The sequence below is a fragment of the Hylaeus volcanicus genome, chromosome 6 (assembly GCF_026283585.1).
Source record: "Hylaeus volcanicus isolate JK05 chromosome 6, UHH_iyHylVolc1.0_haploid, whole genome shotgun sequence".
NCBI classification, from domain to species: Eukaryota; Metazoa; Arthropoda; class Insecta; order Hymenoptera; family Colletidae; genus Hylaeus; species Hylaeus volcanicus.
The window spans coordinates 20,345,621-20,361,641 of record NC_071981.1 but is presented as its reverse complement, the minus strand read 5'-3'; the positions used below and the strand labels follow the sequence as shown (position 1 = coordinate 20,361,641).

Here is a 16,021-nt window from a genome sequence, read left to right as displayed (position 1 = left end):
ATTTTTCACGAAACATTGGAATAACAACCTACAACTTTGAGATGAAATTAAAATTAATATCTTCAATTCATTTAACATTTATAATGTATACAGTGTCATCTGTATACACGTATAAAAAGTAATGGATTTTGTAATTAATGAATATATTTTTAACTTTTTTAATTTCACGCGTGTGTATCGCGTAGAAGTGAACTTCCGGGAGAACAGTGTTCGTACGCGATAAAATTAAGTTTAAGGCATGCAGGTGCAGTTGAGCTAATTGCTAGTCTTCCACGAGACAATCGCGATATCGAAGAATCCGTATCCATTAAAATTTGTAATACCCGGGATCGCATGCAGTTTACAACGCTGACTTCCTAAGGATTAACCTCATCCTATACCGTTCAAGAACGGGCTGCGTAGTCCCGAATCGGTTTATGACCGACATTCGCGTAAACTCGGCAAGCAAAACACTCCGTGGCAAGCCCCTTCTATGAAAGTAACTTCAGTCGTCAAATATCCTGTAAGTGTGCTATAAAATCAGTGCGTATCTATTCCTCCTTGCTAACGTGTCAGAGAAAGTTGTGGAAACTAAACGTCGGAATTCCTTTTTAGACGTGTGACCATTCGATTAAGGTTCCTTAACAAGTCCTATCTTTCTTACATTATCCCCAATCATCTGGATGAACTTTCCGTTTTCGATAATACAGAGTAGGTCGAGTTATTACTGTATACAACATTTTCTCCTCTTTTGATTGCATAAACTTTAATCTTCTGTGCTATTTATAACTTCTTATTTAAGTTACACAACTGCGCAATAATATGATGCTTCCCTCGAGAATCCAGAAAGCCAAAGGATGATTTCGAATTAAGTACAACTTTGATTTACCTTGAATCCTGAAAAGGTTACAATTACTTTACGTTAAATCCACTGAGAAAGCGAGCAAAAAGAACAGAGATTTTTCCTAGCTATTTTAAACAACTTTCATCTGCAAAAGAGACCTAGAGTTCTTCAAAATTGTCGTCACTCTGTTTGAATATCCTTAAACGAGCCTCGTTTGAGGCACGGTTATCCGGAACGTCCTTCCCACAGAGCATCACAATTTCTCACAGCTTGTTCATCAGACACCTGTTATCCGCTGCAACGCCTTGGTATCTTTCATCGTGACAGAGTAGCCTACTCCACGGCAGAGGTCGTGTTCCATTCCCGAGTGGAAAGATCGAGTAATCGTATCTCGTGCGTTACGGCGTTCGTGGAACGTTCGCGGAACGCTTATACCTATGCCGTAGCGAATATTCCGCAGGATTCCATCGTTCCCAGCCCGTTAACACACCCGTAACAGTGGTCGAATCCGATAACCCCCGTGTCCAAACTCGAGAAAATGGCGGCGTTGATCGCGGGATAGAGCGCGAGACGCGACACGATAAGCCGGGGATCAAGTTGTCGTTATTTTCTACGATGTTGGTAAATCGAGAGGAACGAAGGGCAACGGCGAAGGACAAGAACGAAAGACAAGAACAAAAACGGAAATAATGTGTTCCCGTTTACGGCGTTGTCGTGGAGCGCTTTCGACAGTTTCCACGGTGCTTTTATCTTTGATCCAACGCTCTCCAGACATGCGAATGCTCGCGGAGATACAGCCTGGGACAAAAAGATGGCACCGTCAAACTAATGTTTCCATCACTTTATGCACTATCGATCTTTGTACAGTTTTATCGCACAGATCGCCGTGCAACATTACAACGTCGTTGAAATACACGTACACAAATTTTGAAGGCGAAGAGCTCGGCGTAATTAAAATTCAATACTCGTACCGATACGCGTCCCGGTCACGAATTATAACGCAACAAAAGTCTTTCATTTCGTTGGTGGGAAGAAGTTGAAAGCAGAGTGTACAGGAACTGGGACGATATATTTCTATCGATTATGCAGTTAAACTTAACGGCATCGGTGTCGCGAAATGGGTTCATATAAAGTCTAGATCTTCCGCAGTTAAACTGCGCGGCAGCTTTTCGAATCATTCGAAGGGGATCACCGACGATCGGTTTTGAACTCCGCGAACACTTTCTCGAACGTTTCCTACATGATTGCACGGGAAACTGGGGCAAGGGAAGCCTACCGGAGATGTTTTACGGTAAACCGTGATCGACACGTAAATTACCGTGGTCTCGAATGTATTTCGTGGAACGAATCCGCAGAATCAACAGCGAAGGCTGTGATAAATTACGTCGGTGGTTGCTACACGACTACTTTTACATTAATCCGAGCTCTCCAATTTCTGAGAGTCGTTTCGACGGTGATAATAAGACCACTGGGGATTCCATGAATTTATCGCTAACGTCGATACGAGAAGCGAAATATACATTTATCAACTCCATACAAACGAAAAGTTGAACGTCTCATTTATACATGGAATAATACTACCAAGGTATCGTCTAACCGCTACTCCATTTGTATCTACTTGCTCCATGGATTTCGAAGAATACTCGAAAATCCAAAAGATTGAAATTGATAAATTACTCGCAACGTTGAGAAATTGTTATCCTTCAACTCGAACGACAGAAGAATTCTCCGTCCCGGCAATTTAACTTATTAAATCCCACCAAAAATTTCACCGCCACGATATTTCCCCGGTGGCTAAGAGATCCCGCAAACATAAACGCGGGATCTGCTATGTACACGCGATCCAACAAAGCCAGAACCTCGGAATGCAGGCGTATCCAAGATAAACTGTGGGCGAAGTAGCGCTTATTACAGGTTTAAGAGCGCTTTCATTCAATTTGCGCAAGGATTACAGGAAACTTGGTGCGATAAGGACGGTCGACTCAAGCAACGCCACTAGAATATTCATGTTCGGTGACGTCCCGACGCCTGTGGGACTTGGAAATGGTTTTATTCCGAAAGTCTGTCACACGCTCCCCCGAACTTTTCTACCTACGGACAAATCGCTTTTATCGCGCACCTGAGTCGCGCGATTACACCGTTCACGAGCGACGATCGATGTCAACGTCGTTCGACGCAGGAAGAACGATCCTCGCGAGTAAGAGAGACGTTCGTCCTTTACGAGCTGGCTAGACGTCGTGCAAACTGCCCTTTAATTTGTTTTAGAAATCACTCCCTTTTCCGCGGTCGATATCCGTTATCGTTAGAAAAGGCATCGTCGATTTTCTATGTATTTGCATTCGTAACAAGTTAATAACGCTTTAAGTGCAACGCACAGCTTGTCTATCAGCCAGTATATACGGCCGTAGGTAAGTTAATTTTGCGGTGTTGGGACTTCCGCGGTTCACATTCTAAGCTGATCCTCTTAAAGAGTAAGATTGTACACGCCTCAGGCTAGGAGAAGCCTGCGGTAAACTTTCTACAGAGTAACGAACTTCAAACTATCTCCCACAGGCCTAAGTCTTGCATTGTGCCACAGTAAATTTCGTAACGTTACAACGTCGATGACAGACGTTTTATTAAGATACAATATTTAACCACCTGAGAATTAATAAATCGTTCGAAAATAAATCACAACGATGAATAGATTTCAACAAAGTTGTCCTGTGAAATCCTACGAATTGCCTGCTCCTCGACAAAAAGGTCATTCACGATTCAGCTGACACCTATAATAGTTTCAGTCGGAGATACTTATCCAAGCATCCCATAAATTTTTTTATCCGGTCACGTTCGGTAGACGGGATTGAATAAGACGCAAACTTCGGCTGCATCGCTCGCCATCCCTATTTCTGTTTCCCCGAGACGAACGAAAGCGTATTTTCCGAATGAAATTCCCCGGGTGCATTATTCGTGGTTCTTTCTGCAAATCCGAGTTACAACAGGGTTCACCCGCTGGTGGACTGATATACGTCTCTTCTTCACCTGGATTTATGTGGATCGTCTCGAGCAGACTGGTTCTCGCGTGAAAACCGACTTACCGCGAAATTGCAACAGAATTCAGCTTGACTCAAACAAATCTATCGCGGAAGAATTAGGAATAATGAGCTTAAAGTGCAGTCGCGTGTTTTGTAAAACAAGAGAGATTTCGAGTTTTATTTGTTTCGTTACATTCCCTTCAATTTGCTTTGCAAATACACATTCGTTAGCATACCTGAATGCTCGCCAGTATTTTGTTCTATAATGTAAGCACCGAATACAAGTTTGTATCGAAGTGTGATACAAACTTGAACGCTTCGCGAGTGAGATTTTTTAGCGTTCTCGTTTTCGATGAGTTAAGATCGCTTTTGTTTTATTTCCGCTTGTTGAAAGAGAAAGAGAGGTCGAGACACGGCGATCAAAGCCGTCGTCGATTGGGTCCGCGTATCACTCGTATCCACCCTTTGTCGATTTTAATGCGACGCATGGATAGGCGCCAAGATGGTCGACTAGTTTAGTGCTGTCATGCGCGTTATTACATTTGCTGTATTTCAAGGGGCGAACAGAGAAATATATAATAAAGTTTATCGATTCTGTGCGACGTTCGATGTGATTTTAACCGTGAAAACTTCCTCCAGCCACTGAAAGTTTGCGTTCCGAACGCGCGAGACTTTATTTCCTCTGGATGGGGTACACGTTCGGTAACATTGTTTTCAGTGACCCCTAGCACAATGAAGAATGTCTTGCTAGAAATGAGCGCGTCAAATTGTTACACGAGCATTCGGCAAAGGTCGACGGTATTAGTGAAAGCTGTTGAAAAGTTGGTTTAAAATTGTAAGCAGCGAAGTAGTTGTAGCAATGTTCGTTCGCAAATTGCCTGAACGAATTTAAACAACGATCAGAAAATCCTCCGGCTTCTCTCTGCAATTATTTTAATTACTATCAAGCATACTGCAATTCGATAGGAAATACAAATTAGATGGACGCGCTGGTTGCTGCTAAACTAATCGAGTTAAAGTAGCGCAAGTGTTGTCCGTCGGTTAGCCGAGTTCGTTTCATCGAGTAGAGTAGAAAATAACATCAGTCCGTTGATCACTATTAATCCGCGGCCGAGCTAAACGATTTACCCTGTAACGCAATTCTCGTGCTTATTATTCCAGACTAAAACTCCCTTTCCTATAAAGGGTGAAACACGCCGACCCAGTCGGTACTTTTTGTTTATCGACGAATCGGCTGTCCGTCCTTGTCGAAACGCCATGTCGATTGATCCTGACGGCAGCTTTAATTGCGTTTATCGAGCGCTGGATGAAGAACCACGCTAACACGTTGATTTTTTTTCCAACGGAGAACGATTTTTACAGATTTTTCCAAAACAATTTATTTCGTATTTTATCAAAACCTCGCTAAATCTCCGTAGGATTTTAGTAACGAACAAAAATTCCAATATAGTTACCTAGTTGTCTCTTTTATATACTGTTAAATATTTGTTTAGATTCATTTTTATCCTATTCGAAGTCCTGTTCTATTGTTTCGAAAAAGGAAAATATTGTCTGCTGTCTTATCGGGTTTGTTCCATGCCTTCGGAGCGTTGTCGCGTTCCTCTTTTGTCCCTTGCGAAAGGACCGGCTTACTCGGCAATGGCCGACAGCGGAGAGATGCTGTGTGTACCACCCGAACCAGATGGATCTCGAACATCGAAGAGTTAAGTTCAATATTGACGCCACAGAAAGTTTTTCAGCTCAAGCTCGAGTGATTCTCAACCTTCGCAGTCAGTTGGAAAATGCAGATCGAGTTTGTACGAGTGAACAAGCCGTTCTTAATTCCGAACTTTGTCCAGTAATTGCCGGCTATTTCGTGCATAATGAAGAATCCACCTCATCGTTTGGTACGCTGTTTCGGTATCCCAAACATTTGCTACGTTTATCGCGAGAGACAAGGTATATACCGAAGATGAGGTGCGATGTAACTTTCAAAGGGAATAAGGGAATAGTATATTCAGAATGGAGCCACTTTTGTTGCATTATGTAATACGACTATGAAGACGAGGCTGAGAAGAGCGCGGTGCATACATAATTAAATACTGTAATCTTCGAATTTACCCGTTACGAACTTGTTAACAAGTCGGCATTAAGGTGTTATTTACGATATCCAGTATTACGTGAAGCTAATCATGACGAGAATAGTTCACTCATTGTTCTTCACTGTCAAACTTTGCTTTCCCATGATGAAGTTTCTTGTTTGAAAGAGCTGTGTTATTCCTTTATGTTGAGAAGGCGTTTGAAAGTTAATGTATCATGTGTCCACGTGGAGATAGATCGAGAGTCGTTCGTTTATTCGATTAATTTAAAAACGGGTCGACTAAATATGAATTCACCATAGTAAATAAGTTCACGATTCTCTTGTCGCAGAATCTCGATCTACGCGACAAGAGCATCAATCGGTATCCTCGCCAAAGGTATCGGTGTCAAGAAATGATACCACTCGACACCTCAGCAGCTCGTCGTTAAGTATTCTGGTACCGACTTCCTTGAATGTCATCGATACATATGGCATCGCTGCTGTTACTACCAACACTATCCACTGCACTTTGCTTGTCCCCTATCCCACACCATTTCCATCCCTTTGAACTTGGATGCTTTGATCAACAGCTGCACAAGTTTCGGCGAAGCCTTGTGGAAGTTCTGTCGTTTGATCACCGATTGTCGACCGAGATGCCAGCGTTTCGTGATAGAAGGCCTCGCGCGATAATGCCAATTCATTCGGTTTGATATACGGTCCAAAGATTATCCCGCCGGGAATCCGAAGAAATTACTCCGATATCGTGGTCCACGGACGCAGCGCTAATCCCCGCGACTGAATTATGACGGCTCATACTACCGTAAACGGATTCTGCGGCCGTTAATCGATTTATCAGGGCCAGCGAGGAAAAACAGCCTTGTCGTTGGGGATGAATAAAGGTTTTTCAGCGTAGCCTGAGGGTAAATAAAACAGGCATTCAAACCTGAAGACGATTAAATTAGAGAAATGTCAGCGACTAGTTTAATCGTAAAGATACAAGGAATCGAACGAGAAGTATACATTTAAAGAGTAAACGCGTAGATAGCATCGTCCCATCGTCAGTTTACCATTGTTTAGGAGAGGATCCGTCAATCAGGATTCGCGATAAGACGAGCCAGCTTGCTTTCGTGGATGAGCCAGGCACAAACGACTCGGTAATTAATCCCTTCGACCCGAAGTTCTTCCGGGGTTAATTTATACAGAGGACGTATTCGTGTACTTTATTCATTAGCGGTTGAAATTTGAATACTGGTCTGATTATATCGGGAACCACTTGGAAACACGATTCCTTCGACGAGGGATGAGAACAAGTGGAATCATTTTTCAGCGACCGAAACCGTACTGTAATTTCAACGTGTTGGTAGTGGTATGAATTCGTGGTAATGCAATGCGATGAAAATCTAGGAGTCGGTAGGAGTGTATTCGACAAATAATATCGAAAATGTTAAAAAAGTGCTCCTGGATGCTGGATCACACTAATAGAAAAATCGAACGAGCAATCGTAAGAACACATTTTATTTACACTATACGTAGAGTGCGTACATAATTCAAGTGAATTTAAGAAAAATTCTTCGGCAATATTTGGGTTAAAGAAAACACCCTGTATACCAAGTCCTCACTTACCATCGCTAACTGTTAAAAAGAAAATTTTAATCAATGTTTTGACTGTAATTGTTCGTGTATTTGGTGACAGGACGAGAAATTTTATGTGATAGCGTTCAGGTTGATCGTGTCGTGCATTTAGGAAGCGTCGGCCTAATTTTAAATAGCAAATTCGTGGTAGTTAGTTGCCTGTGGTTTGTGTCGGGAAGTTCATGTGGCTGGATTACCTGCGACTGCTTATGCAGCTTGTGTATCGAACTGGTCATGGGTGAGTGTCGACCTGGTTCATGATTCGTGTAGAAATTCATTTCAGTGACAGTGGACTTTTCCTAAGAGCATGGATTTTCCTAAAATAGTGCATGGAAAATCTTTCCAATACCTGGAATAGCATCATGCCAACTAGGTATCTCTTCTAGAATCTATCTTGTCCCTTATTTATTTAATCATAATGATATTTGGAATATCGCTAAATTGTTCAAACTATGGCCTGGTTAGGGGAATCCTATCCCACCATCTCTCCCAATGGAAATAAATGATGTCTCGTTGGCGATGTAGCGAAGAAAGCTTCAAAGGAGTTCCCGTTTAATATTTGAGAGGGATCCGTTCGCGTCATCGGGTCCCAATTTCGGTCAGCGTTTCGCATTCCCTAATCTCGTTTGTCGGGCCGCGGAACAGGAGCAGTTTCACGGAAACCGTACCGTTTTGCGGTATTATGCCGCGAGCGTGCAGCTAGTAACGAAACGTCGCACGATAACGCAATTAGATCCCGCCTGGTGCGTTCGTCATTGCGAACAATTCGCAATTTTCTCGCTGTCGGAGTGGCAATCGAGTTATACAACGCGGTTCCATATAATTCGATAGGAATTCAGGGACGCGAAACACTCCTGGTGACCACCGCCAGGTTACTCATAATCACGGCATCAACGAGCTTTGTGTGAAATTACCTGAGTCCCTGCATTCGCTAACTAGCCAGAATTTCATTTTATAGTTATAATGCGATCCACGGACGGCAGGAATTATATTGCAATTTCATCTTACAGGTGGTCATCGTACGTTCTTGCGTGGAATATATTACGCATAACCGCGCGTTTGGTAATTGGCGAATATTAAATTCCAAAATTAATTCTCGAAAACGTTGATAATGCGAAATATTCGAGTTGGCAGTCGAAGGAAACGTACTTATTTTTCTTTTTAATCGAGCGCCAGCTATACGAACAATTGTTGGGGAAGCAAATAGTTTCAACAATTTAGTTCTCCCTCGCCCCCGCCGTTTCACGATACACCTCGTCTACTATTGTTTGCGCGAACGAACCAGACAATTCACCAGGCACCGCTTTACTGTCCACGGTACCGCCATCTTCCAGCTCTTTAAACGCGATAATTTCACTCCTGATCGCGAGCAAACCAGTCAAAATGGCGTTGAGTTTCTGCAATTCACAGCGAATCCTTGCTGTTAGCCCCGATAGCGTAGTATAGAGCGATTTGCTTTAATAGTACCGGGACATAAAAGCCAGCTATTGCCACGAATATACCTGGCTACAGTCGCTTCTATTATGTCAGCGTCGAGCTCCACCGACGACGTCTGAATAGAATCGTGTCGAATAATAATAATAATAATAGCAATAATAATAATAATAATAATAATAGTGATGATAATAAAGCGCGTTGATATCCGAACGTTTTTCGTTCGCCTGGCGTTTCATAGGCTCGTAAAACTGCACAGGACTATCGGCTCGCTGATGCTCCCGGTATTCGAAATAAAATCGGCTTCATGAAAATTCATGTCGTCAGCGATTCAGTCAGGATACGAGATTTGACGATCCATTTGCGCACATTGCCGTACCTGCTCGCAATAAAACGAGCAATTCTCGCATCCAGCGAAACTGTTTTCATGAACAACAAATATTTTGAAACCGAACGTGACGCGTACACGCTTTTGTTGCAAACTTTTCCGAATCCCGGGATAAATGGCACCACGAGATTGGAAAAAGGACGTTAATTTACAATCCCTAACCCGAATTTACAACTCGAGAGAAGAAGTGGAAAGATTGCTCCCTTTTGATCTTCATAATTTATTTTTCTCCTTGACCTCTGCCGAAGTGGAGATATCGACCAAACGGAGCGGTTTCGTTCTTCGATTCGCAAACCGGCCCTTAAATCTTTATTCACTTACATCCGCGGCAAATTATCCGCCCGACGATTCATTATTCAGCGCCCTCCCCCCTTAAGACCACTTTTGTGCCGACGGAATTTCACGGTCATTAATCAGATGTAATCGGATAGCGGGGGTTGGAAAGTAACCGTAGAGCCAGGAAGCCAAGTTTTGTATCAATTACACGATTAATCATCGTTGGGGCCATAATTAACGAGGTCCCACGCACGGTGAGCAACCGTAGTTGATTTCACGCGTCCGCGGCTCGCACACTTCTGGGAACAATTTCCAGGAGTTACGACAACTGCTGGAGGCGTTGGAACACCTGAGAGAGATATATAGGGAGCGAAAGAGAGGGAAAGTTTCATTACACGAGAATCTCCGTAGCTGCGATCACCGTTCGATCGCCTTTTAACGTGTTCCGGAGAATCGAGCGGAGACGTCGCGACCAATTCAGCTGGAAACGCTTGGGACGTGTTCCAGCGTGACGTGACATTCCCTCTCAGGTGATTCGAATAGAAGTTCTCCTTGATCTGTCGCCTTTTACTTTCTAACGCGATGGATTAGGAACCAGATGAAAAGGATTCTGGAAAAGTTCGTCGAGGAAATTTCATACTCGCTTCTCTTATGATTTTCTTTTCTCTTCTGTTTCTCTTATTTTGTATTTTTTTATATCATCTTAAAGCCTCCTCTTTCCGCTAGAGTGGAGTATCAGATAGAGATCCTACAGATTTATGCGATTTTGCGCGTATAGCTCGTCCCACGCATCCGATGGAACAACTCTATGGGATGTGAAATTGGTTACATGCACGTTACAAGGCCATTACGTCGAGTCTATTGAATTTTTATACGCACCTGAACTTCTAAGGCATGGTAAGCTAATATGAGGCCAAGCAGTATCACAGTAGACACAGAGATCAGGGTTTTCAATGCTGTCGAGTATAACGAGGCCTGCAACATAAAACATCGTCCTCGTAAATCTCGGTTCCTGGGCTGTATCGATTTTATTCTATGAGCACTTAAATTATATTGTTTCTGTTAAACAAACAGCAATATGGTGCATATGTCCGATCGAATGATTTACAGAGGAGTACATCTTCATTATTTTTCCACAGATTAAATGATCCAGTATGTAGGCGTCAAAGTAAATAAAGCTCAGCTTGTTAAAACATTCTCGTGTATCATATTTCTTGTTCGATGTTTAACGATCTGAAAAAGTATGATAAAAAAATTCATACATGACTCCTAAATAGTTGGAATTTTCCTGTACGCGATGCCTCGGAATTGCTATGCGTAATTAGCGTGCGATTTTAACGGAAATCGGTTCAAGGCATCCAAAAAATTGAAATAAAATTTCGTAAAAATTCATATCGTCGAGTACAGGAGATCGTGGAAAAGAGTGCTTTAGAATCATTCGTTTCGAGTGTTGCAATATTCGCAACGAACGTCGTCGTTCTGCTCTGTCTATATTACAAATGGGTTCAGTCGAATAACTGTTTCGATACATGTGTCAATGTGGTCCAAAAAAGATTTCGGAACAAATTGTATATCGCGTATTTCCAGATGTTTCGACCGCCATTTTTCATTCCAAGTTAGGCGAAAACCAATGTCCTAAACGTGAATCAGGGAACGTGTCTGACCATTAGTCGCTGTTTCTACTTAGCGCGGAGTTTGTAAATCTTCACGGTTGCATGGCGCCGTCGGTTTCATTTTCGTCCAAATAGTTACAAAATATATAGTGAAACTTGTGGGAAATTCGTAGTAACATACCACGGTCAATGTTTACATAAACAAACGCAAGTAGAATTAGCGATTAATGGACAGACGAAATTTAATGTTCTCAAAACAGAGTTAACCGTGGGACAATTTCATCGTATATTTTAAACATCGAATGAACATGTCATTTTCTCATGGAAAATCATCGCTCATTAGCTCGTAAAACCAGCATCATGATATTTTGTGTGATACATTTACCCGTTGACTCTCATTACGAATGGATGATGTTTCTGGCAACAAAGAAAGTCGCTCAATACCGTCTCAAATGAATAAATCGATTAATCTTTCGCTGCGATAACAAACAGATGCGTTTCGCTTATTTTCCAACGCGTTCATAACTGGTAAACGAGAGATGCTCGAGAGGGATAGGAGCAATTAAAATTTCATGAAACCGAGTATCTCTTTCACCGAGCGGTTGAAAATGTCTCGCTCCTGAACGCGCCTGGTAATGAACACCCAAGGACGCGGAAGTCCTAAAGGGTGAAACGACGCGGACTGTTAGGTCCCCAACGAAGAACCCTCGAATCACTCGAAGCACTTCGCGCCGAGTATTCTCTCTGTAATTAAATCGAGAACTTCAAGTTGAGGAAAGACTGGTGCCGCGTGAGTGGTCGACGAAAGAAATGATAAAACGAGGGGAAAGGTTCGTCGCGGTGCTCGGCCGATCATAACTGTTACTTTAAGTGGACCTTAAGCCTCTACCTTTTCTCTTTTTCTCGCCCGTCATCCGAATGTCATTTGACATAATGGTAGCTCTTTCGACGCGAATGAGATCCGTGGAGCTTTCGCGGCTCGAGTTTTTGCAATTAATAGCGTTGAGTGTTGGCGTTTGGAAGATCGATGGTTCTCAGGACTTTATGGTAAATACAGCTTTCCAGAGAAATTAAAAAAAAAAACTACGAGTGGAATAAAAGCGATAATGGGATGCAAGAAAAGATTTCTACAGTGAAATATAAGAGTAGATACAAGATCGTCGTTACAACTGAGCGGTAACGTGTTCTGTAATTAGGGTTGAAGGTTTTCACAAGAATAATAATAATAATTTCGATGAAATCGGTGTGCAAGCGGAGGCTGCATCCGGTGGTCAGATTTTGGTTTCGCAGCGGCGAATCTGTGGCTTCCGTAATAGTAGGCAGTCAGTTAATTAGTTAGTTACACGTAAGAGGAATATAAATTAGCCGCAGAACGACGCGAAGCACGCGCTAGTAACGCTTGATTCTGGCCTCGGCGTTTAATTATGGGGAAACGTCTCGTTGTCGCATGTACGAATATTTGTGCGTGCGGAATAATTGGATGGAAAACAAATAGAGCAACGCGAAACATGAGTCTCGTGTTACTTTGTATCCACTTTCCGTTAGAACAAACTTCCATTATGGAAAAATGCTGGAAAAGATGTTTTCGTACTTGAGGTGCTACGATACTAGCGTCCATTATATTATTCCTTTAGCAACGTTGTTTCGCGCCTGTCTGATCACATTCCTGAAGTACGACGGTAGGAAAAAGTAGGTAATCGTATAAAGACTCGTCCCAAACCTATCACACTTACCTCACTTTCGTTACAGTTTACTTCCCCTGGCCAACGAGCTAGAACGATTCCCCGCAAACGCACCACCTTGGCGATCCAATAACAGATTATCGCCTCCTCAAGGTGAGCAGTCTCTCGCTTCGTATTCGAAGCGATTTCGAGCGACGACCTCGCCCATCTAATCGAAAGATAAGGTACGAGCGTACACAGAGCTTATTCCTCCTTTCTTCTTCATTTTTGTCAAGATTTTTCTACCATCGTAGAAAAGAATCGAAATCGAAGCTAAAAGTCGTCACGTTATAAATTCATTAAGCTCTTCCTCCAATTTTACCGATAAACATGGAACGTTCATAAACACGAGCTACTCAAACTACCCGCCGATCTCGGTATATCGAGATCGAGGATCGTGTTCGTCGTTTTTCAGCCTGTATCTTCCCACACGAGTGACGCATGAAATACGCGCTCGATCGGTCGCGATTCAATTTTTCAGGGAATTGCTTCGCCCGATTCGAGAAACGATCATTGGCCGATGTTCCAGGTGTTCCCCCGCGTTTGAAATCCCCGAGTCTGGAGATCCACCCCTTCCTAAATCGACGGGGAAAATACACCGTCGCGCGTACAACGACGCGGAAAGCTCGGCCGTCGAGACGGAACCGCAATTTTGGACGCTTTCATCCCGTTCCTCGATAACGCCGTAGGACTTAATCCGAAACGAACGCGTGGCTGGATCCAGCAACGGTTGCACTTTTCTTGAGTGGACTCGCGATTTTCGTGAAAGAGGATTTATCGATTGCAAATGAAATGGAATCTGTAGGGGTGCGGGGGCGGCGAGTTTTTGTTGTTCGATAATTTGTTTCGCTCGACGCGCCATTGTGGGGGGATCTACTTTCTGCGGGGTTGGCGCAATTTAGCTTGAAATTGTTAGTTGGAAATCCGAGATCCGTCTTGGCGAGGGGCGAGGGGAACTGGATAAACTTCAACGATTAAGAGGATGAGACGATTAATTTTAATTAGACCGTGGATGTTCACGCTAATGCGGGGTGCACGAGTGTTTTGGATTAATGGATGTTCTGAAACGGTTGCGTGGGGGAAAATATAACGTTAAACATATGAGCCGTTCGCTGCACAAATCGGTAAACTGCACTTTTTGAAGAATCTTAAATTTAAGTGTCAGAGTTCTCGCGGTATAGGCATAACTTTTTATATTTATAATAACTAAAGCGAAAATAAAAGAAGTATATAACACAATTTTATAATCACTTCAAGAAACAGCTCGTGATCTCAAAAGTAAACGAGTGAAAGCTCGACTGAGATAAGCAGGGCTGGTTCGAAGCAGTTTGGAAATGCATAGGATAGGTCGGGACGCCAGAAGTCTGCCCAAGATTAATTCATCCCTGCCGCAGTGAACCCAACGTAAATCAATCCTAATTCCGCGCGTCCGGGCGATAACGCGTTCGAACGACACCGATACGATGTATATTTACACTAGGAATCGATTCACCGATCGATACCGATCGAAAGCCGCCGATCCTTCCTCGCAGCCCACTTTACCACCACGAAGAGGCCGCGAGGATTACGAATTTCCGCGTGGAATACAAGCCGCTTGTGACAGAGGGCGGATGAAAAATTCACTCCTCTTTTCTGGGTCTACGGCTGAAGACAGGCGAGCCAGCTTTGCACGGGTCGCCGCGTCTGGCCAAATTAAAATCATTTTAATACGGGAACTGCCTGGAGCCAAGTTTACGTCGGTGTACACACTCGCGGAACCAGTACTTCGCGTTGCTTGCATACATGAACGCCTCGCTGCGGGCTACTCACCTCTTTCAGTTTGCCCGCGTCGACTCAGGTTAGGATTAAGATTTTTTAGACCTATCCAGACTCTACTCGTCTGCATTAGGTATTCCGTGTGCGTAGAATGTTTTGTTGTGTACAGTAAGTTTTGTTTTCTTTGTCAAATATTTTGTATACGAGTTAATCTATGTTTCCGCGACGATTCGGTGATCATTCAATTCTATTAACGCATTAGCAACCTCTGACGTGAATTCCTGGTTCAACCAGCTTTGAACTCTTGAGTCGGAGGAGCTGTTCATCTCCACCCATGAAAATTTAAGTACGCGCGATGTTCTCGAGTGTTGTTTAGTCGGATATCTTCGCGATAGTAACGGGAGATGGTGCGCTAGTCCTTGTTACTTATACATTCGTTGGGAATTTAGAAAATTGTGAGAATTGCGATATCGTGATACAATTATCCAGTATAAATATAGTAGAAATACAAATTATCCTGCTGGCAGTCTGCACGATAAACCTTTGTGCCGCGTGCGGATTAGAATTTCTGATATTAAAAGTTGCAGAAACCCTGTTTATTCCGCGTTCCAATGGTAGTCGCGACGCCTCAAAGGCAGAATATTTCGCGAGAAAATTGCGCTTTGTAGGTTTGCGAAAGGACGACTTTCCTTTCCATCTTGAGTCCTGGCTCCTTTTTTCCGTTTTATGGCGACGTCGATATTCGCAGGTTAAAGGAAAATAAAGAAAGCACTTCCGACAAAGAGTGGCAACGTCCATACAGTGCTCACAATTTTCCAGCGATCGATCGATCGTCGATTCGAGAAATAAAAATCATTTTTGTTAACGGTCCTCGCGCGTACAATAATAATGCGCAGTTCGTGCACGTAATAAATGTAACAGCAAAGAATAGTTTTATTTTAAAATAAATAAATGATCAGTTACACTTCCTCTTTTATCAACTGGATCGGCTGAGAGACTAAACATTGTTGGGTTATCTCGACAAAAGTTAGTTTCACAAAACAGGGACACACAAAGAGAACGAGAAGCTTTGAAATTAATCTGATATTCAATCGGAATTCCCCCACGTTTCGCAGCTATATCGACGATACGTCGTATCGACGTCCAGATTCGATAAAAATTGCAGAGACTCGGAGTGGAGCTTCTCGATTGGTCGAAGCAAAATTGAACCGCTTCCAAGTCATTATCTACTCTCAATCTTCGTTAACGTAGTTCGCGGCGTACTCTTAATGAAGTCGTAAGTCACGACAGTATTGTTAGGTTTCTT

General features: G+C 42.9%; 1 protein-coding gene across 1 annotated transcript in view; it reads right to left on the bottom strand.

The window, feature by feature from the left end:
• LOC128878316 (small conductance calcium-activated potassium channel protein) overlaps positions 1-16,021 on the bottom strand; it is a 183,824-nt gene that overhangs the window by 18,305 nt on the left and 149,498 nt on the right. Inside the window, exon 5 of the mRNA XM_054126427.1 lies at positions 10,506-10,601. Within this exon, the coding sequence (XP_053982402.1) occupies positions 10,506-10,601 (96 nt within the window). The remainder of the gene's footprint in view (positions 1-10,505; positions 10,602-16,021) is intronic.